We start from the raw sequence: 27,131 nt of genomic DNA on the forward strand, positions 1-27,131 counted from the left end.
TGATTTTAGTCGGGAGATATTATTGGAATAGCCAGGAAGAAAGAAGAGAGCTTCCTCTATGTAATACACCACCTCCTTGACTGAGTTGTGTCATGTCTTGGTTAGAATTTAGTTAGATGGCACTGACCTTTCCATGCTTGGGTGGTGTCCATTTTCAGGAATAGATGATGTATTCTTGTTGAAAGAAGAGGACTTCAAAGTAATCCTTCCTTCTAGCCTTTTATTGTCTTGGTCTGAAAGCAAGAATAATGAAATGGAATGCTTAATGTAAATGCATTGGATTATGGAAATTATTTTTTCAGCATGTTTCTACTGATGCACCCTTTGTGCATAATTTCTCTCATGGACCCCCCCATGTAAATTTTTGTCTCTCCATCCTATTCCTAGAGTATTTTCATTTCCTTTTAACTGTATGTTTTCTCTGTCTTTGCCGTTTAATCACTGAACCTTTCTTGTTCCTCTCTCAACATTCATGTTTGACTTATGAACTTGTAGACTTATGACCTCTCCACATTCTTTCTTGTTATAGGAATAACTGTATAAAATTCCTAATTCTTGCTAAAAGTTATTGCCTGTCTTTTCCAGATTTGTTTTTAATAAAACTAATTAGAAGAGGGAAAGAATTAGTTATTAATAAAATGTTAGTATTTTATGCAATATTTGAAAAAAGCATTGTTGCATTGTTATATTATGAAAATGTATGCACTAACAAGAAAGTTATTAAAATTTTTCTTGATTTTTCTATTTGAATATTTCCAGGCTGCTATCCTTGTCCAGGGCCGAACATGAATCCTATTGCTCTTGGGAGCCGCTGGCTTGCTTATGCAGAAAACAAGGTAAGGCATGGCCCATGTTTGGATTAATTTTAATGGAACATTAAGCACTGCAAAAGTATATGTAGAGGGACTCCCCGGTGGCGCAGCAGTTGAGTGCTGGGTTGCAAAGCTGCCCGCAGACTCTGCATTGCCGGTTCGATCCCCAGCTGCTCCCCGGCCACCGGAGGAGGAGGGTCCCACATGGTGCGCAGACCTCTCCTGCCGCCCGCTGCGCCACCAGGGAGGCCCTAAAAGAAATAGTTTTTATGCTCTCGAGCCCTGCTTATGAGTAAGGAGTGAATATAGAAAATGCAAAAGATATTACAGACTTCAAGAAGTTCATAAATTTTTTTCATTTGTTTACATAGTTATATATACAGAATAAAGGAAATAATATTTTATGAAACATCCTTAATAAAAGAGTGGGTGGATATGGTAAGTGCAATAATTATTTGGTGAAACCACAGAGCAAGTAAATCTTTAGTCTCTGGAATTCACAAAATCAAAAAACTACCCAAGGCAATCATTTTTCTAGATGAATACTTTATTGTTCCAAAATTATGATACATTAGGTAGATATTTTGCATCATACTGAATGATCTCCTTATTCTCAATCCTGTTCTTTCTCTTGATTTTCCAGTGTATATCTCATAACAGTAGCTTTTTTCAGTCAAAACCTGAAACATACAAAGTACTCTCTAACACAGTGGTCTCTTCTAACATTTGCATGTGTAATTCATTTCACTGAGTGCTGCAGAATCCAAGCAGACGATGGAAAAATTGTCTCTTGACTCTTACCTTCTGACATTTGAGAAAATACCCTTTTCGAATTGTAGGTCGGTAAGTGTCAGTAATTTCTAGCATGCACGCAGAGACCAGAAAGTGTATTTACGCAAGTTTATCTAAAGATGGTTGTACCATTCTTTGGAAGAAATAATTCCAGATGAATGTCTTTCCATATTATTTTCATAAGAACTAATAATTAGGGCTTCCCCGTTGGCGCAGCGGTTGAGCGCTGGGTTGCGGAGATGCCCGCAGCCTCTGCAGCGCCGGTTCAATTCCCGGCTGCTCCCCGGCCACCGGAGGAGGGTCCCACATGTCGTGCAGACCTCTCCTGCCACCCGCTGCTCCCCTCAGCAGTGTACTTCAGTCTGCCTGCTCTGCTCCCTGCTCTGGCTCTGGTGAGTTCTCTCACCCTCCCGTGCTACTGACTGTACCCAGTGCTTGTATAAATAAATAAAAATAAATCTTAAAAAAAAAAAATGCAAACATTGTACAAAAATGAAAAAAAAAAAAGAACTAATAATTATGTACAGTTTGTGATTGCCTTAGCTTTTGGACCGAGTGCAGAATTCCAAAATTTAAATTTTGGAGTAACATCTTTAGGTGGAAATGCTCTTTGACTAGTATTTTCACAAAGAGGACATATATCTTGTTTAAGTGTGTTTTTTAGCAATTCTTTTTAAATGTATTTTTAACTCACAAGACTTACAAGAATAATACATTATTCAAGACTTACAAGAATAATATAATACAAAGCATCCCTATGTGCCCTTTATTCAGATGAACATTGAACCATTTCACAGTAAGTTGTAATTATCACTGCCCAAAAATACTTAAATTAACACCCATACTTTATCTAATTTATCATGCATATCCAATATCATCCATATTCCAATTTAGTGAGTAACTCGTAACTTGTTATTTGAAGATTTTTTTCCCCCATTAGACAGGACTCAGGTATTAACACTTTGTTGGCATTTTCCTTTACATTTTTTTCATGTAGAACTGTACATAGTTTTTGTTTATCTTTTATATCATAAATCATTTTGAAGAATACAATCCCTTAAATCTACACCCTATATTTTTTTAAAGAACAGATATTTATTTTGAGCTTTTTGAGTTTTATTAGGTTATACATTTCTGGCCAGATTGCAACTTACGTATTTGTTCTTTCTCACAGTATTACATCTGGAGGCACATGATACGCTTTGTACTATACTGATGTTGCTACTCTGTCAAGGTCCAGTTCAATTTCTGTATTGCATAGTCCTGTATATTTTCCTTTTGTAAATATTTAAGTTGGAGATACTGTACATATATCCTGCTTTTCATCAACATTTTAGCCTAATTTTAACATGCATTTCATGAAATCTTGTCTTAAATCTTTATTCACTATGAGTGTTAAAAATAATGAATTTCTCACTTCACCTTTCACATTTGCCAGTAGGTACTTGGCTTTCTAATGTAATCAATAACTTTCCCTTCTTCTCTGTCTTTCTATGTTTACATATGTAAAACAGACTCATAGATAACTTTTTTCACTGACTTTTAATTTTTAAATCATTCCTGAGTTAATCAATCAGAAGCCCTTCATTTTTTTTTGACATTGTGACATGCCCTTATCAATTTTTTATTACTTATTTAGTTTTTAACAAACTGTTTTCTTAAACTTTTTAAATTTTCTTACATCATTTTTTTTTTTTTGTACAATATTTGATTTTGCCCTCAGGTGTGGTCTCTGTTAATCCCCCACCACCATGTCACCCGTGAACCATCACCATGGTCCCTTGTGCTCTTCCTTCCTCTGTTTTGATCCTTTCCCTCCCTCTCACTTGCTGTATGCCTCAGATCTATAGAGCAAATTGTTTTCTTAGTAGTGACAATATGTACTGGTTCATCTTAGATATTCTCTGTGCCAGCTTGGGAATGTGGTACTTCTGATTCTCCTTTTTCCTTTTGTGGCTGATGATGGGATATTGTATTAAGCTTTGTCAATTATGTGTGCTCATTACCTGCGGTGTTTCTGCTTCTATAACATATCTTTTTTTTTCAAGATTTATTTATTTATGCATACAAGAACTAGGGTGAGGGGTGAGAGGATTCACCAGGGACAGAGTGGGGAACAGAACAGGCAGATGTACTGAAATACACTGCTGAGGGGAGCAGTGGGCCAGTCAGGAGAGGTCTGCTGTGCCATGTGGGTAACGCCCTGGCCAGGGATCGAATTGCAGTGGCTGGTGGCTGCAGGTAGCTTCATAGTGCTGTGTCTTAACCCCTTGCGCCACCAGGGAGGCCCTGCTTCTATAATATTTCGCTTAACAATGTTTTGAAACATGCAAATTATGCACACACATACTTTTATTTATATACAAACTGCACACACATATATATATAAACAGATGTATATGTTTGCATACCTATGTATGGAAATCAAAATCTCCCATTAGTAATTCTACAGAATGCATTATTGTCATCCCCCATTTCCTATTTAAGGATCCCTGTTTTGCACGGAAATCCTGATATTAGTACATTTACTTCATTTGTTCATACCAATGCAAAAATCAAGTTGAATAAAGAATTCAGGATTTTCATACAATTCTCTCCATCAACATCCTTGCATGAAACTGAACGTATGTGGTCCAGCACTGTGTTTTTTTGATTAGTTTGTCCTTCATGTCTTCCCCTTACTTTCTTATTAGTTTTCATCTGATACATAATCCTGTAGGTTTGTTTTTATGTTTGTGTGTATATATATGTTTATGTATTTCAATATTTGTTGCATATGAATTTCCCTTTCATTCCCAAAAGATGTATGTACTTTTTCACTTACCGAGTTTAAAAAAAAAAAAAAGTCCATGTAATAGGATTTTGCACTTCAGAAATTTCTGATAGATTTATTTTTTAGTTTTCAAATGGTTATTTTATCAGATAATTTGAACATTAAATTTACCAGCATTTTCAATCCAAAATAGTTGCCTGAAATTTGCTATTATCTGCATAGTGTGTATTTGTTTTTATTGTATATTTGTTTTCATAAATCTTCAGCACAACATTTTGGGGGTAGTCAGACTGTCATGATATATACCGTGAGCACTTTTCTTCCTTTGTGCTACCAATTCTGAGCATTTACAATTTTGGTTTGTTGGGGTGGTAACTTCTTTAGTTTGTTTTTAAGTGTGCATTCTTTATGTATATTTTAATTTTATCTATATCTTTCAACTGCAGGGTTTTTCTTTTTCTTTCTTTCCCTCTCTCTTCCCACACTTCTACTTTCACAGTTAAAACATATTACTAGGAATGACACCTAGATGAAAAGATGGGAGCTCTGACTTTACATCAGTGTTTTCCCTAGAAGATAAAAATATGGACGGCTTCATGAGTTTGCATGTCATCCTTGTGCAGGAGGCCTGCTAATATTTGTATTATTCCAATTTTTAGAATATATAGTGCCAAAATGAGCACTTATTTATCTTTAATTTTGAGCTAGTGAGATTCAATGTAATTTTCTAATGATTTTAAGTTTTAAGCACAATTTCTGGCTGAGTTACTTTTTTAAATGGAGGTGTAATTTAACATCACGTTAATTTCAGTTGTACAACAAGATTTGATATTTGTATATCTGGCTTGGTTGTTTTTATGTGGAAATGCTGATTCAGTTTGAATTGAATTGAAAAGTTAATGGTGTTCTTAGTTTCACATATTTACCCTTTATTTTAATTACTGACATAGTGAAATGATGATAGTATTTCCAAGACAAACGTCTTTCCTTGCACATGTGGAAGGAGGAAGCAAAGGGATAATTTTCATTATTTCTTTGTGTGTGTATTTGTAAATGAATGAATGAGTGAGTGAATAAGTAAGAATTTCTTTTTATTAGTCTGTATGATTACTATTCAAACTCTCTATTTTCCACTGTGTGAAACTACATTTGCCAGTTGCTTGTCATTTGCAAAATTCTTTACCAGTTACCTTGAACTTTACTTAAGCAATCATTCAGTGTGGCAGTTTGACATCTTACAGCAGACTTTAAAAGATATTCCATTCTATTATAGCACATTAATATTGCTTGAAGGATTATTTTTGAATACATTTCAGTGATAGTAAATTTTCACTTTAGAATAAAAGGATATCAATCTTTATCAAATGACTTGTTAATTAAGTTTAGATTATTTTTTTTACAATGTTTTATAAAAGTTAGTTTGTTAATTCCATAGTCTTCTAATAATTCTTATAATGCACCTAGTCTCATTCTCTAATATTGTCATTTTATTAAAAAAATATTTTAATGTCAATATATGGCTAATATTTTTATTTAACTAAATTTTGGAAATATAGTAGCAGTGGAGAATTTAGTTCTGGTTTACTGCTCAGCACATTATACATGTCAACTAGTGATTCAATTTGAAAACAGGCAAGTTGATTTATTTATCCAGGAATGAATAAGGACATATTTTTTTCATTCTAATGGTAAAAGTAGGAAAGCCCTCTGAAGTGGACAGTTACTATTTGTGTCATAGTTGATTTATGCATAATTTATGCTACTTTTCACTGACAAAATTGGAAACGGAAATGTAGCAAATTCTTTTGTCTTTTCAAAATTTCTCTTTATATTTTTCATGGAAGAATTATGACGACAAAACCTCCAATTTGCTAGCATGTTAAATATTTAATGTTAGGAAGTCACGACTAAGTCCTTTGATTATATTTTTCAAATTTATTTGTGGAACAGCTGCCAGATCCCAAATCTTACTTTTCAGCGTTTATGAATTTTTAAAGTCTACTCATCTTATAATTAAAAATCGAATTTGAGCATGAAACTGAATGGCACCATTTGATTATAAAAAGGGGTAAAAGTGTCTCAGCAGGGCTTTTAGCTGTTTGTCTGAAATACACTTATGCAAACATTCCCACCCGCTACCATCATTATGCATGGTAAATAAGCTCTATCCTAATAGCCTGCAGAGTTAAACAGTTTAATAGAAATGACTCTGGTTTTTCTCTCTCTCTATCTCTTTTTCAGTTGATTCGATGTCATCAGTCCCGTGGTGGAGCTTGTGGAGACAACATTCAGTCTTATACTGCCACGGTCATTAGTGCTGCTAAAGTGAGTATCTCAGCAGTCTGGGAGTTGTGATTATCTAGAGTAACGATCAAGTTTCTCTCCTGATTTGTAGTGAGATTTTCCCTTCCTTTTCATTCACAAATGTGGAATAAACTTAAGAAAGAAGTCAGAATTATTTTGGCACTCATGAGAATTGGGGACTAGATCAGGTATTTAATCTCTTAAGGTTCATAAATAATATATTATTTTCTGTTATAATGATTATATTTGATTGTATTTATCCAGTTTTAAATATTTGCGGCTGATAGGTAGATTAAAGTATTATCTAATTAATACCACTTTCCAAAGAATTTTACATGTTTGAAGTAATGACTTCTGGAATCTTCTGTGATTTGTGGCATTCTGCCTATAACCACATCCTTCTGCATCTCTGAACATTTATGACTCTTCCTGACATAAAAACATTATTCCTGAAGAAACTTGAACCCCCTCGCACATTCAAAGATTCTTTAATGTCACAGGGCTGCCCCTGCATGTTAGTCAAGTGACTTCTTTTTGTTTGTATGTGGGGGTTAATTTTGATGATGTCTCACAAACTTTATGCTGATTATAAGATATTCGTATAATCACCGTCCTTTTGAATTGTGAAGTATACAACAAAACAATTCCAATAATAGGGATGCCATAGTGAATCTAAATGACAGCATGTAATAGAAAGCACAACTATGCAGAAAAGAACAACAGTTTAAAGCAAACCACAGGGAGGGAATCAAAGGTCACACTATTTTATGTAAAACAAATACAGAAATACTTCAAGATTGATCACAAACACTTAGAAGATATGTTTTAGGATGTTTTCCTCGCTTTGATCTGAAAAGCATGACAGATTTTTTTACTCAAAAGGGAACTAATGATGAGTCTAAAATATTCTGAAAAGACTACAGTACATTTTAATTTTTTAGAATCTATAAAAATTGCTTATGTTTTTCCATTGTGTATGCAAAAATTAAAATGGTGGTTTGAATGAAAAGAAATCTGAGATAGGGTAATTAAGTAGCATAACTTTTATTTAGTGACTTATACTAGATCCATAGACTATACCAATGAGATATGTTTCTCAAGTACTAGATTTTTAAAAATTTACCTGTGATGGACACTTTCACCAGGACATCTCATTTTTATCATTTTGAATAATTTTAAGTTATGGAATGGAGGATGAAATCTCAGCTGTTCCTTACTGTACTTGTGTGCTAGTTTGCCTAAATAAAAATAAAATGAAAGTCATCCGTTTCATTCAGTAACTGTTTAACTGTTCGCTAGAAGTGGACATGCCACAATGAGTTTATACTAAACATACTTTGGAAAGAACAACTTTCACTCCCTACTATTATACACCCCTATATTGTGAGCTCTGTGGAATAAACTCATGTCTTTCTCCTTTAAATGACTAAGAAATTACTTTGCTGACAAAACCTTAATCCAGTCAATTTCTGATAGATAAAGGTCACCAGTGGAATTAGCATTGATTAAAATTCATTGTTATTTCTGGCACTAGGTAAAATTCTGCCATTAGTACTTGAAGAAAGTGGTTAGTAGTTAATTTTTGCTGACTTGCCTTTGTCTGATTTTAATGCTTATTTATGTTCTTGTAAATTTACACAGTGAATGTAAAAGTCACCTATTTTTTGGTATAGTTTTGACATGTTCAATGAAATTATATATTGTTCCTCACTCTTAGTTTACACTTACTTGTGAAGTATTTTTAAAACTTTCTTCTATTTATACAATGTTTGTGTGTTATGGGACTCCTGAGAGCATGAATATTTTGAGATTTCCTTTAATGCACTGTTAAGTTATTTTCCTAATATCTTACCAGGAATAGTGATCCTTCATTTCACTTCCATTGTATGGATATTTAGATAGGAAATTTCAGAGAATTGGAATTATCTTCCTTCACTAAATGTTTTTTTCTCCTGGTAAGTCTAGAACCTTGTGGACACACTAGCTTTCTGAGATATAAAGGAATTCCAGTTTTTCATGCTAAGTACAGGAAAATGACTTAAAACTAAGTAGTGCAACTAAAAATATATTTTTTGTCATTGTTACCACTACATTATGGATTATATTCCTGTTAGTGTATTCTTTGGTAAAAATTCATCATGTTGTACATTTATTATCCCTGTACTTTTCTGTATAAAAGGACATAAAAATTTACTAAGAAAAGAAAAATCTCACAAAGACAATACAATGGTGATGCTCTCTGATAAAGGTAAACTTTAATATTAAAATTGCTCAAATTGGATTATTTTGTTAAATTTCTAAAATCTTGGACCATATTTTCTATTTAACCTATAACTGTCCTATTTGATTTTTCCTCTTAATGTGTCTTAACCCTGCTGTGGTAAATTGATTTAATAAAAATCCCTTTGCTTCCTTGTGTTATCTGATAACTTCTTAATGACAACTAACAGCTTTTGTGAGAGCAGCACCATTAGCACTAATGGGTAGAGAGGACAACTGATAGGCCATGGGAAAGGTTAAAGATGACTAGGGACCCTTTGGAAAATCTGTCTGTAACAGAATGGAATAAGGACCGTGCCCATCTGAGATGGTGATTGTGGTGGGTTCTCGCACACATTGCTATTCTCTTATGTTCATTTCTCTTAGAGTTTAGTTTTGTGAATACTGTTGTTAGGATGAATTGGGAATGAACATTTATTTTCAGATACCTCAGGTTGTAAACACTTAGTCCGCTTTCACAAGTGTTTAGCCCAAATTAGATTTTTTTTAATCTTTAATGTTTGCTTAACTTTCATCTTGTTTTGTATGTATTTGAGGAAATCATCAGATATGTATATTCCCTTTTTACCAAAATATTATGAAATGACTTAATTACTGTGAGGTGATCTAGGTCTCTAAATATTTTATGTGAAAACATTAAATAACTGTAAGTAATTCTGAACATTAGTATTCATTGATGTGTTGGGTTCTCACATATAAACACATTTTCCCTAGGAATTTATTGATGTGGAAGACTTCTACCATCCTCCTTGTCCCCCTGTATTTGACCTTATTTTTAAAGTTAATGAGCAATAATAGATATTATTGTCTTGCACTTTACAAAGTACACATTTGATTAATGTTCCATTTCGGGTTTACATTTTTGCCCACTAATAAGATGACCCCGCTAATATTCATACTTTTTTTTTTTTTCTGAGAAATATCAGTAACTTCCTGTAATGAGACTGTGACTATGAAATATACTACTTCTCTCCTTCCTATACCTTTCCCCCAACCACAGGGTTTTTTGTCTTATATTAACTTTCCCCTGTATCTTGTGTTCTGCTTTGGTACATTGCTTCCTACTTTCTGAGTGCTCCAGTTATTTTTGCTTTATTCCTACTCATTGGTATAAAAGTATGAAATAATAGGCTCAAGGGCAAAGGGGAAGGATCTACAAGCAGAGACTTTAAACATGAAAGGCATTGTTTTGATAAAGGGATAGTTCCTTTAAGTGGAAGTATCTCCATTAACATTAATGGAGTAAGAACATCAGCTGAGGCATCTCAGAGGTTAATCAGGCTTCCTGGCCAGCTCTTGACATCAATACACTGTGGCGCCTGATTTTGTTGGTCCTTCATAGGCTTTCTTGACAACAGTCCAACGGACTTTGTGTAAGTCATTTCTTGTGAATTATTGAAACAAATGTTTTTGCAGCTAATTGAGGAACACTAATGTGTTTTATAATCACTGCAGTTTGAGTTTTTAGCACTAAACAAAACAGTTATAATTGATTTGTGGCTTTTTCTTGGATTCATAGGCTCTAAGTTATGCCTTTTTGCATTAATTCTGCAAATGGCTTTCCTGGTCATTTCATTTAAGTATTTATTAGGATACATTATTAAGGTTTTCCTTCTTTTCCCCCTACAATATGTTCTGAATTCACGAAGTGTGATATCACAAGTAGTAACGTGAATAGATCAGAAGGCTAGACTGGATTGAGACAGTCTCAGGTTTGAATTCTGGCTCTGTCATTGGCTAGCAGTTTGAGTTGCTATTTTACTTATTACTGGTGTTATGCACTGTGTTAATGAAAAACTACTTTGGAAAGTACTTTTCCTTTTTAAATTCCTCTGTATTATAACTGAAATCACACTTAGGCCTTAGAAACAGTTTTCTTAATTGCTTACCATTTGTAAATGATTATTTTAGGTACCATGTAGTTAATAATATATATTTTATAATTTAGTTATAGCATAAAACACATTATAGGTGAGCATATTTTTCTATAATTATTTTAGAGCTAGTCATCTTATTAAAGACTAATTTGAAGTATCTTTTTTTTTTTTTTTAGAGGCATGTCTTATTTATTTATTTATTATTTGTTTGTTTGTTTGGTTTATACATGCACTGAGTACAGTCAGAAGCGCGGGAGGGTGAGAGAATTCACCAGAGCCAGAGCAGGGAGCAGAGCAGGCAGAAGGACCGAAGTACACTGCTGAGGGGAGCAGCGGGCGGCAGGAGAGGTCTGCACACCATGTGAGACCCTCCTCCGGTGGCCGGGGAGCAGCCGGGGATCGAACCGGCGCCGCAGAGGCCGCAGGTAGCTTCGCAACCCAGCGCTCAACCGCTGCGCCACCGGGGAGGCCCTAATTTGAAGTATCTTGATAAAAAATTTCCTTACAACATGAGACTGCAAAAAAAAGCAATTTTCCGAATGTGTATCTATTATATCACATAAAAGTTTTGGTATCTCCATGTAATCTAGATTACTTATTTTGACTCCAATAACTGTTTTTTTTTTTACATTTATGAGTCAAATAATTTTTCCATTTGTTTTAGTTTTCATGGCCTTTTAGACAAAAACCAAACTAAACCAAACCAAACCACCATGACTTTAGCAATGATTGCTAATGCAGATGAGACTAATCAGATAATGAGATTTGCATAATGGAAAAAATACATAGGTTAGTTTTATCTATTTCCTTTGACTGAAATAGGACTAAGATAAAATTCTAAAGCATCTTAGATTGTCTTTAATTGAAATAGTATTTTAGAAGCATTACATATAATTGTTTTGTCAGTTCCTAATCAATTTTATGTGACATTTTATTCATCTATTAATTAGTGTCACAGATGGGGACTGTATTTTCCACATGATGAATCTTGGTGCACAGTATTATATAGCTTCACATTATAGATTTGTATTGGAAGTATAGTCTTTTACACATAGGGATTCAACCAGTCTGTTGCTGCTAAAAAGTTGTTCTTTAATTAGAATTATAGTATTTCAAATAAGTCATATATTTCCTATTTCTTATCATGTCATGTATTTTCAGATATATCCACTAAAAAGTGGGTGGGAAGAAGTATTTTGTATAAAAATATAACTGTACCCTATGTGAAACCAAGCTCTTTTATCATTACCCATAACTTAATTTTATTCTTACCATGCAGATTTGGGGGACTTTGCTGTTACCATTCACTCAAACTACTAAGTTATTTCTAAAATTTAAGATCATATAGACCAGTGAGACAGAATTTCTGGGACAGTTACCTACTAACTATACACTTGTAAGAGGATAATGAATTTAATGGATGGGAAAATAGATGTGATGCATATTTCTGTTGTGAAGCCACATTTTACCTTTCTTTTTATAGACATTGAAAACTGGCCTGACAATGGTTGGGAAAGTGGTGACTCAGTTGACAGGCACGCTGCCCTCAGGTGTGACAGAAGATGATGTTGCCATCCATAGTAATTCAAGGCGGAGTCCTTTGGTCCCAGGCATCATCACAGTTATTGATACTGAAACAGTTGGAGAAGGCCAGGTAAGAGCTTGCTGTTCACGTAATGTGCATTTTCTACAGAGGATGGCCTAACTATCAATTGCAATAGTTTTTTTTTGTAGTTTTTTTTTTTTGCAATAGTTTCTTATGAAACCTATATGTTCAGATAAATATAAATTTCAAAAATGTACGTGCAGAAACATTTAGTAGAAGTCATTATAAATGTGGAAGAATACTAGTGCTTGCACTTAAATCTTCTGATAAGAAACTATCTGGGGTTGTTACCATTCATGCACTCAGAAATAGTATTTTCTTTTGTATTTTACCCTTCAGTTTTAACATATATTTCTGAAAGTGTAGCAGTTTTAAATTTCTAATAGGTTGTGACCATTCTATAGAAATGCAGTCTAAAATTGGGGCCTCCCTGGTGGCACGAGACTATTAAGTCTCAGCACTGTGAAGCTATCCACAGCCACTGCGGCACGAGTTCAATCCCCAGCCAGCCAGGGCGCTAACCCACATGGCACAGCAGACCTCTCCTGACTCACCCACTGCTCTCCTCAGCAGTGTATTTCAGTAGATCTGCCTGTTCTGCTCTGCACTGCCTCTGGTGAATCCTCTCACTTTCCCCACCCACCCTGGCCTACACCCCAGCTCTTATATGCATAAATATATATATATATATATATATATACCTTAAAAAAAAGAAATGCAGTCTAAAATAGATTCCTAGAATAAGACAGTAATAGAGATAAAAATTATCATAATTATATAGACTATATATTTAATTCTGTTTTCAGAATTAATGATTAGAGACTGTGTGAGCCTTTATTGTATTATCCAATAAATGCTTATTCTTTTGAGAAAACTTGCTCTAGTATACGTGTGTCTACATCTTGATGAAAGATTGGATTGATCACTATTTATGTACTTATTCCGACAGTATTGTGATCAAGTGGTAGTGCAAAAATTATGTGGCCTTTTTATAAGAAAAGCCAGAAATATCTTTGAAATTCTGTTATTTAATTTGGTAGTTTGTTTTATTTGAAATCTGAATACTCTTGCTTTTCCACTCTTAGTTTTATTAACCAGATATGTCATAGGCTTGGGTTCTTGTTTAAAATTCTCTTAATGAAATGTTAGCAAACTTTTTTGTTGTCTGTAAGGACTCTTTTTCCCCCAAGAGTTGTGTTATTTATATCAAAATAATAGGCACATAGATGTACTGTTTTTTATTTTTAATTATTTAATTGATACATATCTTATGCAATTGTTCATTTCTGTACAATGCTTGCTTGCTTCTCTCCGATGTAGTCCCTGTAAAATTCCCGCCACCAATTCACCCTTGAACTGTCATCAAGCCTCTTACCTACCCTGTTTTTGATCCTTCTCCCTTCCCCTACCCTATAGAATGTCTCTGATTTATAGTTGCCTGTTACTTAGGATTTTTTTTTTTTTTTGCTTATTATTGTTATTATGATTTTTCCATACTCCCTTATTTGGTTTCCTTATTTATATTCCTCCTATAAGTGAAAACAACAATATTTTTCTTTTTCCTTTTGACTTATTTCACTGAGCATAATCCTTTCCAGGTCCATCCATGTTGCTGGGAATTTCATGAGTTTATCATTTTTTAATTGCTGAATAATATTCCATTTTGTATTTATACCCCATCTTCTTTTTTTTTTTTAATACTGCATTTTTTATTCTTTATTCCTTCAAGTAGTATTTAAAAATAACACAAAATTTCCTTCATTATGAAAATAATGGCAAACTGTATTAATTTGAACAATTATATGATCATACAGCTGGAATGATAGTGTTCTTTGCTGATTTGTTTTTAAGTTTTCCTGTTCTTTTTTTTTTTTTTTATAAATTTTATTGTTATATTCCCCATACAATTGCAGCCCCCCATTCTGACCCCAATCCCTCCCCTCCCGCCCCCGCCCCCCTAAAAGTGTCTCTGGTTCATAGTTTTTTGTTGATTTTGATTTTCACTTTCTTATAGTTATTCATTTTCCTGGTCCATTATTTAAGTTTTCTAGATTCCTGCTATGAGTGAGACCATCCGGTATTTTTCTTTTTCTTTTTGGCTTATTTCGCTGAGCATGATCCCTTCCAGCGCCATCCATGTTGCAGCAAATTGCATGTGTTTATCTTTTTTGAATGCTGAGTAATATTCCATGGTATATATGTACCACATCTTCTTGATCCAGTCATCTATTTTTGGGCATTTGGGTTGTTTCCAAAGCTTAGCTATTGTAAACAGTGCTGCTATAAACATAGGGGTGCAGGTGTTCTTTGGAATTGATGTTTCTGTGTCCTTTGGGTAAATACCTAGGAGTGGAATTGCTGGGTCATATGGAAGCTCTATGTTTAGTAGGTCCAGAAATCTCCACACAGCTTTCCACAGTGGTTGGACCAGTTTGCACTCCCACCAACAGTGCAGAAGAGTTCCTTTTTCTCCACACCCTCGCCAACATTTGTTGTTGCTAGTTTTTTTAATATGTGCCATTCTCACTGGTGTAAGATGGTATCTCATGGTAGTTTTGATTTGCATTTCCCTGATGACAAGTGATGTTGAACATTTTTTCATATGCCTGTTGGCCATTTGCATTTCCTCTTCAGAGAAGTTTCTTTTAAGCTCTTCTGCCCATTTTTTGACTGGATTATTTTCTTTGTTGTTGTTGAGTCTCATCAGCTCTTTGCAGATTTTTGTGATCAGTCCTTTATCATTAGTGTTGGGTGCAAAAATGTTCTCCCAGTTGGTGGGGTTTCTCTTTGTTTTTGTTATTGTCTCTTTTGCTGTGCAAAAGCTCTTTAATTTGATATAGTCCCAGCTGTTTATCTTTGCCTTCACTATCACTGCTTTGGGTGATGTGTCTGTAAAGATGTCTTTGATGTGCAAATCACGTAGTGTTTCGCCTATATTTCCTTCTATATATTTTATGGTTTCAGGTCTTATGTCTAGTTCTTTAATCCATTTTGAGTTGATTTTTGTGTATGGTGTGAGGTGGTGGTCAAGCTTCATTCTTTTGCATGTAGCGACCCAGTTTTCCCAGCACCATTTATTGAACAAACTTTCTTTGCTCCAATGCATATTCTTTGCTCCTTTGTCAAAGATTAGTTGACCATAAATCTGTGGGTTTATTTCTGGATTTTCTATTCGATTCCATTGGTCTGTATGTCTGTTCTTGTTCCAATACCATGCAGTTTTGATGATTATGGCTTTGTAGTATAGTTTGAAGTCTGGGAGTCTGATGCCTCCATTCCCTTCTTTTTTTTTTCAGGAGAGCTTTGGCTATTCGGGGTTTTTTGTGATTCCATATGAATTTCATCAATAATTGTTCTATTTCTTTGAAGAATGACATTGAAATTTTGATTGGAATAGCATTGAATCTGTATATTGCTTTTGGAAGGATGGCCATTTTAATAATGTTTATTCTTCCAATCCATGAGCAGGGGATGTCTCTCCATTTCTTTGTGTCTTCTTCTATTTCTTTTAACAGTGTTTTATAGTTTTCTTTGTATAGGTCCTTTACCTCTTTTGTTAGATTTATTCCCAAATATTTGATTTTTTTTGTTTCAATAACAAAAGGGATGGTCTTTTTGATTTCTTCTTCTTCAGATTTATTGTTTGTGTATAGGAAGGCTACTGACTTTTGCGTGTTGATTTTGTATCCTGCCACTTTACTGAACTGATTGATGAGTTGAATTAGCTTTTCTGTGGAGTTTTTGGGGTTCTCTATGTATAATATCATATCGTCTGCAAATAGTGATAGTTTGACTTCTTCTTTTCCTATTTGGATTCCTTGGATGTCTTTCTCTTGTCTTATTGCCCTGGCTAGGACTTCCAGTATTATATTGAAAAGCAATGGTGAGAGTGGACATCCTTGTCTTGTTCCAGATCTTAATGGAATTGCTTTCAGCTTTTCACCATTGAGAATGATACTGGCTGTTGGCTTGTCATAGATGGCCTTTATGATGTTGAGGTTTGTTCCTTGTATCCCAAGAACTTCAAGGGCTTTTATCATGAATGGGTGTTGCACTTTGTCGAAAGCTTTCTCAGCATCTATTGATATTATCATATGGTTTTTATATTTCTTTTTGTTGATGTGTTGGATAACGTTGATTGATTTTCGGATGTTAAACCATCCTTGTGCCCCTGGAATGAATCCAACTTGGTCGTGGTGAATTATCTTATGGATACATTGTTGGATTCTGATAGCTAAAATTTTTTTGAGGATTTTTGCATCAGTGTTCATTAGGGAGATTGGCCTGTAGTTTTCCTTTTTTGTGTTGTCCTTGTTCGGTTTTGGTATTAGTGTAATGTTGGCTTCATAGAACGTGTTTGTATACCCCATCTTCTTGATCTAGTCATCCGTTTTGGGGCATTTGGGTTGTTTCCATATTTTATCTATTGTAAATGGTTTTGCAATAAACATAGGTGTGTAGATGTTCTCTTTTTAAATTGAAATTAAATGTATAAACATTTAGTGTTTTACGTGTGTTAAGGTAAAAAATATTTTCCTATGTCCTTTGAATTTTATTTACTTCACCTTCGTGTCCATTCACATTTTCTGGGTAAAAACAGCCCTCTTTGGTAACATAAGATATGTGTCTGTCACACATCTAGCATTTGTTGACAGACAGATTTGTGTTCATTTAAATATTTATTTATTTATGCATATAAGAACTTTAGTGTAGACCAGAGATGAAAGGATGTGAAAGGATTTACCAGAGACAGAGTGGGGAGCAGAACAGGCGGATCTATTGAGATACACTGCTGAGGGGAACAGCAGGTGAGACAGGAGAGCTCTGCTGTGCCGTGCGTTATATCCCATAGCTCCCTGGATCATGATATAGATAACTCATGCTGCAGTGGCTGGTGATAGCTTGATAGCGCTGTGTATTTAACCCCTGTGCCACCAGGGAGGCCCAGATTTTGTTCATTTAAAAGTGGAAAATGTTATCTCATTATTTTTGATGAAATAACTTCTTAGTTTATTACATTATACTCATATATAGGAGCATGTGAAGAGAAAAATTTAAAGAAATTATATAATAAACATTAACAGTTGTTGTGATTTTATTTTTTAATTCTTTTTTTTTTTTTTTTTTTTGAGTAGAAGAAATGGGGTATAGGCCAGAAGTGCGGGGGGTGAGAGTGTTCACCAGAGACTGAGTGGGGAGCAGAACAGGCAGATCTACCGAAATACACTGCTAGTTGATTTTAGATGTGTTCTCTCTTACACCCCCAGGACTTTTCTATGTCTCTAAAATTTGATTGTCCAGTTTGGAATATGGAAATAGACTGTAAATTGTGGACTTGAACAAGTCCACTTTTCTGTGATAAATGCATTCTGAACTCTTGAATCAAGTAAAGATGATTATTAGTAAATCATAATCATAGGAATTAGCTTTAAAGTTAAAAAATTTAAGTTGTTGTCCAACATGAAAAATTTTATGTTGAATTATTTCTTGGAAGCAACATCTCTTTCCATTTCCACTTATAAAATATTGTAAAATTTTAACTCAATTTAAACATTCTTTTACAAGAGAGGAAATAAATTGACATTCAATAAATAGCACGTTGCTATGTACATTTTGATAGGATTATGAATATTTTTGAAGTAACAAGATTTCCTCGGTATAATACTCTCCTTTTTTTTTATTAATGTGAATCTGTTTTTTGTCAAGAAGACATTTTTGTCTCTCAAAAATAGTTCAGTTGGGCTACAGGGCCATTTTTAGGTTATGCTAGATTGTATTAAAAAGACTGCAGTGGTAACTGTCATGGATATATCACTTTTAGCAGTCTTCCACTGATATTTGACCTTAGCTCTAATTTTTTTCCTATTCCATATATACCTAATGAGCTAAAGCTGACATTAAATTCACTTTTCAGTTTTAGTTCCTTGAGCCTTTAATAAAGATATTTTCATGTTTACCCTGCTAATATATAAAATTTGATTTGCCATCTTTCTGATTGTAAGTTGATTTGTTTGATTTTATGGTGATGGGAATGTTGTGTGGTAATTGCATTAAGGAAGAATGGATTTGATTGTGTGTCCATTTTTATCTGTGTTACTTTCATGTTTTATTTAAAGGCATTTTGTGGCTGGGGTAAGTTAAGTGGTATAATTTGCCTTCACACATTTATATAACAGAAGTCAGTAATGTGGCAAGTTTCTGATCAAAATAATAAGTTCCACTATGATGACATAAACTCGAGGTATTTCTTGCCCTGAGAATGTGTTCTTTATAGTAATAGTACCTGAGGTGTTTTTTAAAAAAATTATTTTTTAATAGTGATTTGATTTTTTTTATGCAATGTGATATTGCAATGTGGAGACTCCTTCAAAAATTATCAGGCATTATGTTTATGAAGATCATAAAGAGAATATTCAAAGAATCCTATGTGGTGGTGTGAAGTTTTGCTATGCACCAAGCTTAATGTGCTTTTTTGCTTGATGGCTTATGTCTTTATTAGTACCATCAAACAGTGTACTCAATACTAATTGTGTTAGAAGGAAGAGGTATAGGGTTTTTTTTTTTTTTAAAGATTTTTTTTTTTTTTTAAATTTGTTCAAGAACCAGTGTACAGGCCAGATGCGCGGGAAGGTGAGAGGATTCACCAGAGACAGAGCGGGGAACAGAACAGGCAGACTGACAAAACACACTGCTGAGGGGAGCAGCGTGCGAGACAGGAGAGGTCTGCCTCGCCATATAGAACTCTCACTGGCCGTCTGGGATTGAACCTGCTCTGCAGAGGCTGCGGAAAGCTCCACAGTGCGGCGCTCAACCTCCTGCGCTACCAGGGAGGCCCTTAGGGTTTTAATCTATAAAACAAAAGGGAAAATTTTAAGATTGAGTTTAAAATAGATCAGGAAAGAATAACTATTCACATAAAAATATATACAAATTTTACAAAATCCATGTTCAAGATTTAATTTGTTTTAAGGAAAAGACAAATTAACACTTCTCTGTGAGCATTTACCCCATAAAAGAATGAGAGAAATTGGGAAAAAAGTAAAACTATCACTACTTGCAGGTGTCATGATATTATACATAGAAAACCCTACAGACATTATTATAAAACAATTAGAAACAATAAATCAATAAAGTGGCAGGACACAAAATCAGTCTACAAAAATCAGCTGCATTCCCACATGTATGCAATGAACTGGAAGCGAAATAATAGATGATACAATTCATTATCTTCCAAGTTTTAAATTCTCGGAAGAACTTAATAAAAGAAATAAAGGACCTGTGCAGTGTAACCTATGGCATTGTTGAAAGAAGTAGAAGACAAAAGAAATGAAAAGATATCTCCTGCTCTTGACTTGAGAGGATTAACATTGTTAAAATGGCCATTTTACCCAAAGGAATTTGTAGATTCAATGCAATCCTGATCAAAATTTCAATGGACTGCTTCAAAGAAATAGAACCTACATTACTGAAATTTATATAGAACCACAAAAGACTCTGAAGCATCACTTCAAGAAATTATTTTCTTTGTCATGTACAGTCAACTGTTTTTTAGAGTTTATGTGCTTGATCTGCTGTGGGAGTAAATCTTTTCTTCATTCCTAAAGTGGCATTTTCATATTATATGGACAAGAATAATCTTCCAATATAGAGGAAGCATGTTATTTGATCACTCATATTGTTGTGTAGCTGTGTATCTTTGTGCTCAGTTTAATTGGTGAGAAAGAGCTAACTTCCATTTGCCTTCTTTGTTTTTTAAAGGTTCTTGTAAGTGAGGATTCTGACAGCTGTGGTATCGTGGCCCACTTCCCTGCTCACGAGAAGCCAGTTTGTTGTATGGCTTTCAATACGAGTGGTATGTCTTTTTTGGGGGGAATCTGTTCTGTTATAAATTATCCCATGGGATGAAAGTGGTAGTAAAGAAGGTAATGGAAATGGAAAATAGGTTATATGGGATATGACTTATGTGTCAGATTATTCCAGAAATGCATATAGTTCAGTAAGTGATTATTGAAGGAATGAATATTTTATATTCATAATCATTTTATATAAAATATTGAAAACCTTACATTAGTGTTAATCTCAATCAAGTGGTGATTGAACAGTAGCAGGAAGAAAATAGTGCTATGGAGTCATTTTAATTTCTGTATTATAATTCAGCCAAGAATCTCAGTATTTCAGACTATATAGCATACCTGTGAAGTGTATTTTCTTTATAAACACCCTTACTTTGTACTGTTGAGACCAGTTATCGTATCCAAAATGTGACTTTGTCATATTTTCTCATGATAATAATTTACTCTTTATTTCCTAAAGAAGTTGTTAAATAGATCTAGCTGATTTTAGAAAAACTTCATAGGTATTGCTGTCTAAGGCCATTTTATTCTATGAGGAAGCATATTGGTTTGTCTTGTCATTTGTGATACTATGATCTTGTGCACAAATGAAATCACATATTTACATGTTACAGGTAAACTTTTCTTATGGAGATCAGTAAATAGTCTGCAGTGTTATTTTGGTTTCATTTATGAATCAACTTTTTATTTAACAGTTTTGCTACATTGAGGGCTGCCGATTGGTGGTTTTTCTGTAATTTTTTTCATTGATTAACTGCTTTTCTATTAAAAAAATTTTTCCCTGACAACCAAGAATGAATTACATAGTCTTATATGTGAAGAGACTGCATGCTGAATTCATTAATTACCAATTTTTATAGCAATTGGTTATATCCAGTGGTCATATTCTATTTATATTGTAGCCATTTTGAACATTTCTAAATAATAGATAAAATTGCTCTTTTGTTTTTAGAGCTGAAATAGTCTTCATAAACTTAGACTCTGTCCTGAATTATCCCATTGGTTCATGGGTTGGAAGAATATGCAATTTTTATCTTATTCTGCAGAACTGATTCTGTTAGTTAAAATTGATGGAAAGGCACATCTCTTCCTCCTCTATTTCATCTTTACAAATAAAGAATAATGGTATGAGGATAATTTAGGGTCCTTTGAATAATCTTGCTTCCAATATTTTAATTAGCCATTTTTGATAGATAGGAAGATATTTTGTTGTGATTGCCTGTCAGTGGGACTGATGTAATTAATGAAGACAGAGATTTATTGAAATAATCTGAATGTTGTGGGAATTAAGTTAAATTTAAGGAAACATTTTAGAAGTTATGTCACTCACAGCACTCCACTTGGAGTAACCTCTATGATTCATTTTGATAGTCCATCTGTTATGTCGTCTCCATTCTACTAATGTATATTTTATAGTATCATAGAGTGCTTCAGACTTTGGAAACTTTTTTTTTCCAGTTTATAATTTTCCATTATAATAAAAACACAGTATATAATGTAAAGAATGTAATAGTCACTACTGTGGTTGTCTAGCAAATAGTTCTGAAAACCAGAGTTTTCTATGCTTTCATAATTTTGATCTTTATCTGCTATTTGATTGCTGTTGGAACTCTCAGATTTGTATTTTTATGAAAAGGTTATCATTTATGTATCTATCATTTATGTATCTATGTATTTATGTATTTATTTATCTATTTATGTATCTAGGAACACATTTATTGTGTTCCTAGTAGACTAGTTGTGTATCTTAATAATATAATTTATCTTGCAGTTCATCTTTAAATATTTGTTTCCCTAGCTAACCTCTTGAGTTAATTTTTGCATTAAGATTAACTCTTGGTGATGTACGTTTTGTGGGTTTTGACAAATATATACTGGCATGTATTTATCTTTGTATCAATGGTACTATACATAATAGTGTCATTGGCTAGAGAAATTCTCCTTGCTCTACCTATTCATTCCTTCCTCCCTCAACCCGTGACCACCAATGGTCTTGTTACTGATTCCATAGTTTCATTTTTCCAGAATGTCACATAGTAAGAATTTTATAGTATGTAGCCATTTCAGTTATACTTTACTTATTTATATGGCTCATGCTTTGAAAGCTTATTTCTTTTTTACAGTGAATAATGATTCACTGTACGTACATAGCATAATTTTTTTTATCATCTCTATATCTTCTTGGTTGAGGTATATGTGCAGATTTTTTGTCCATTTTTAAAGTTGCTTTGTTCATTTTTTTATTGTTGAATTTCAAGAATTATTTCTGTTTTGGATTGTAGTCCTTTCTCAGATTTGTGTTGTATAAACATTTTCATCCAGTCAACTCTTGTCTTCCTCTCTTGATAGTCTATCTCTTGTCTGTGTCTCTCTATCTTCTGGCTCTTTCTCTCTTTTGATGAACAAATATTTACTTTTAACTGAAACTCAATTTTTATCAATTCTTTTAAGGCTCATTTCTTTGTTGTGTATGCAATGTTTTCATACACATGAATTTCTATTTCTTCTGACATATTTGTGTTTCAGTCTCTAATTGAACCTTATAATTTCTTGGATAGATTATCATTTATGAAAATTGTTCTGTGAGTTTTATGATCTCTAGCACTTCTTAATAAACCCAAACCAAAGCTTCTTTACATGGGTCCAAAATTTGATGGGTCCATAGATAGAATTCATAGAATTATATCCTATTTTAGGAAGAAAAAATGTTAGAGCTGTATTTTTCTTTCTTTTTAAAGATTTATTTATTTTTGTGCAGAAGAACTGGGGTGTAGGCCAGAGGTGTGGGGGTGAGAGTATTTACCAGAGACAGAATAGGGAGCAGAGTAGGTGATTTACTTACTGAAATACATTACTAAGGGGTGCAGCAGGTAAGACAATCGAACTTAGGCCCTCATGGTGGGCTGTTGAGGTGATAGTGCTGAGACTTAACCCCTAGGCCACCAGGGAGGCCCACTTCTTGATTTTTCTGATGAAAATTTCCATTACTTGTAAATATGTACAATAATCAACTGAAATACTAGCTGTACCTGTGAGTTTGTGAGCAATAAAAATGAAATATTTTCATATCATTTGTTATTATATAATATTCTAAATATTGCTCATAAATATTGCTATATATAGACTATATTTTATTACATTAACAAACAGCACATGTTCTGCTCTATATCAATTAAAAATGTGTTAACATTTTCCTTTTCCTTTTAAAAAATATTAATCTGAGAGAAAAATCTCAGCTCTTCACCATATTCCTCGAAGCGTATGCACTAAAATATTTTAAAAAATTATTATCAAAAAGGTTGATGCTTGGTATGCTTTCGTATTATTTCACCTAAATGCATTGGACGCTAACTCCTTCCCTAATGATACCATTTACATTGCATGATTCAGTCTCAGTGATTCATTTAAGAGGAGACACTTCCTACCTCTGGAATCTGTCTGTGTGCTAGAAACTTAAAACAATGAAGGAAAGATCTTTGTGGAGTAATGACTGAGTGCCAGGCTATGTTTATTAAACTGGTCTTGGGATGTTAGTTAATGTTCTTCACATAGAAATTGATTCTCGACTCATACCCATAAGGTCATTACTTAGGAAATAATGATTGTTTGATGTATTATTTGATTTATTAGTTTTTGATGACTAACTCATGAAAAATATGACATGTTTGAGATAGATTGACTGTTCTCAGAATTTTTGCTATTCAGAGTTTGTTTATTGTTTACATATGAACAAAGGTATAGATATAATATTCCATTCTCAATTATTTGGAAGTTTTCACTTTCTTTTTAACTGCACAGTCACTGATTAGCTTAATAGAAAAAGACACTGAGCCTCAGCTATGAGGGCTGATTTATCCAGATCCAGTCATTGGATGACAGTTTATTTTGCTTGTCTAATTTGTGTATCCTATGTCTTGTTTTATTCTAATTACCTTAAATTGAGATACACAACACACACATATATATGTATATATATTAAATTTATTTATGTTAATAAATTTTAACTACTGTAACCTACTAATGATTCTCTATATTTGGTAAAAGGCTTTTACATGGGGTATGTGGAGTTGCCAGTCATAACATTAATGTTTGTTAGAGTAATTTTTACAAGTTCAGGGAAGCTCATTTAAAATAAATAAGGAAAACGAAACATATTAAAAAGTTTATTGCATTGTTTTTGTCTTAAGACTTGATCTTTCCCTAGCCAGTTTAGTTGTGTATATTCCTAGTATATTCCATTAAACAAATAAAATTTGTAGTCTTTTTATTCTACAGAGGTATGTACTTAGATGTCATTATTGTTAAAATATTTTATATAAAAAAATTCAGCAACAAACCAGACTTGTTGTCAATCTCCTTAGAAATTTCGAAAATAATGTAGAAATGAATTAAGGATATAAGGTAGGTTGTTTGACTGTGTGCCATGTAGCTTGGTTTTTTTTCTACAAAGAAATTAAGGGATGCCATTATATACAGTTGTGAAACTTTTAGTTCAGCAGCTGCATTCAGTTTGTTTTTCAATTTCTCCTTCCCATTCTTGTTTATTAGCTGTGATTCTGAGTCCAGAATTAAAATAAATATTTAATGGCAGCATTCATGATTTGGTTTAATGTGCCAGAGAGGCTCCATGCTTAGATATGAGTAGATTCAAGATGGGTGGCGTAAGTTTGTTGCTTTCTAATTATACACAATGAGTAACATTTTCTAGGGAACTTATTTTTTAATTAGTAAACTTTATTTTTCAGAGTTGTTTTAGAGTCCTAACAAAATTGAGTGAAAAGCATGGATAGCAGTCTTATCACCCAATATCAGTAGTTTACTTTTCGTTTTATACCTTTTATGGACTTTACAAATGCATGACCTTCAGACATCATTACAGTATCATGCAGAATAGTTTTGCTGCCATAAATATTCAGCACTTCTCCATCATTATTTCATTAAAGATACTTTCCATCTCATTTTCCTTCTTTTCTCCTTCTGGGACAATTGTTATTTTTGGATCCACTTTGATAGTGTCCCACAGGTCTCAGAGACTTAGTTCACTTTTCTTTGTTTTCATCTGGAGTTAAATAATCTCAGCAGATTTTCTTCTGGCACATCCTTTCTGCACATCTCTGTCAGAATTTGGTGTCACTATGTTTTATTTCATATATTCTAGGCATAGGTCTTATGTAAGAAATGTGTTCTGAAAGTGGTTTTGCCCAGTAAGGAGCTTTTTTTTATTTTTTAAAAGATTTATTTATTTATGCATATAAAGAGCTGGGGTGCAGGCCAGAGATGCAGGGGGTAAGAGGATTCACCAGAGACAGTGGGGAACAGGCAAACTGACTGAAATACACTGCTGAGGGGAGCAGAGGGTGAAACAGGAGAGGTCTGCTTCGCCGTTGGTTTCTCTCTGGACAGCTGGGGATCGAATTTGTGCTGCAGAGACTGTGGATTGCTTCATCATGCTGTGCTTAACCCCTTGCGCCACCAGGGAGGCCGGATTTTTTTTTTTTTTTAATATTTTTTTAAGCAGGATATTGCTTTGAGTTTTAAAATTTAATTTAATTATTTACTTACTTTTTACTTTTTATCAAGTTGAATTTTGTTTCTTTATCACTTGTGTCACTGTTCTCATGCCTAAGAAATGTTAGACATTCTGGGGCCTGTAGATGTTATCTTGTGTAATCATCGCTAGTTTGCCATTTTAAATTTAAATTTATAATCCATTTTGTGTTAGTTTTGAAGAAGGTATCAAGTTTTAGTTATGGTTCAGTGTTTTTTATTTCATTTTTTGCCAGTGGCTAGCCTCTAGATCCTTAATAATTTGTCTGGGAATCTTTTTTGTGGGGGTGGGGGTGGCAGCCCATACTTTTGACAAGTATTTCAATCATATATTTCAATTTAGTTTAGCAGTTAATTTGTCTTTCAGCAGCTACCAGTTCTTTTTATTTATCACTTTTGACATTATTAATGTTTTTGATTAGCTTGGTACATCATTGCAGTTTGATAGTTTGGTACATCTTTTGTGGGGGGATGGGAGGAGATAGATTTTAATCTGTGTCATCAGCTCAAAGTAAGCTTTTGAGAGTTATTTTTAAGATTGTGGAATTTCTTTTATCCTCATATGGTCTTTCCTTGTTACTGGGAACAGACAGAAAGAGAAAGAGAACTAGCTGTGAGGTGTCTTTTCTTGTAGGATACTCATTTTTATCAGATAAAGTGTCCTGCCCATATGACTTCATTTAACTTAATTACTTCCTAGAAGGCCCAATGTTGAAATGGAGCTACAGTGTTTTTTTTCGTTTCAACATAGGAATTTTAGTCTATACAAACATTCACCCCACGATAGTAAATATAGAATCATACAGTTACACTCAATTTTAAAATATCTTTTAGAAAACTCAATTCTTCTATATTCTGTTTAACTGTATTCTACTTACTCAATGTGTTTATCTGCATTTTAAGATATTTAAATATTTTATAAGAAATGTTCAATGGAAATTGTTTTTCCATCCATTAATGTGATTTCCAGCTTTTAACAACTTCCTTATTGCTTTAAGTGTATTGTCCAGTTAGGTACAAGTTAATTGCTTCAATTTGCTTCAGTCATTTTTCCTCCAGTACTTATCTGTACTATGTATTTTTCAGCTCCTTTAAGATGTTACATCTTTTTATCATCTTTTTGGAATCCTCTTCCACCTAGCTGTTACTTATTTCTTGACCCTATCTTAAATGCTGTTTTGGAAGTCTTCCTTCAACCCTACATCTAATGCCATGTATTCCCTTACCTTACTAAATAATTGATTTACTTAACTACTTGGGCTACTCATCAATAAAATGAGGACTATA

The 27,131-nt window shown here is 33.6% G+C and overlaps 1 protein-coding gene across 4 annotated transcripts in view; it reads left to right on the forward strand.

Annotated features, from left to right (window-relative positions):
* BCAS3 (BCAS3 microtubule associated cell migration factor) overlaps nucleotides 1-27,131 on the forward strand; it is a gene marked incomplete at its 3' end in the record, with an annotated part of 480,594 nt that overhangs the window by 115,795 nt on the left and 337,668 nt on the right. For all 4 annotated transcript variants that reach the window (XM_084239092.1, XM_084239093.1, XM_084239095.1 and 1 more), the window contains exons 9-12: nucleotides 760-836; nucleotides 6,619-6,702; nucleotides 12,322-12,492; nucleotides 20,203-20,296. In XM_084239092.1, the coding sequence (XP_084095218.1) occupies nucleotides 760-836; nucleotides 6,619-6,702; nucleotides 12,322-12,492; nucleotides 20,203-20,296 (426 nt within the window). The remainder of the gene's footprint in view (nucleotides 1-759; nucleotides 837-6,618; nucleotides 6,703-12,321; nucleotides 12,493-20,202; nucleotides 20,297-27,131) is intronic.

Source organism: Talpa europaea (genome assembly GCF_964194135.1).
Source record: "Talpa europaea genome assembly, chromosome: 7".
In the NCBI taxonomy this organism is placed as follows: domain Eukaryota; kingdom Metazoa; phylum Chordata; class Mammalia; order Eulipotyphla; family Talpidae; genus Talpa; species Talpa europaea.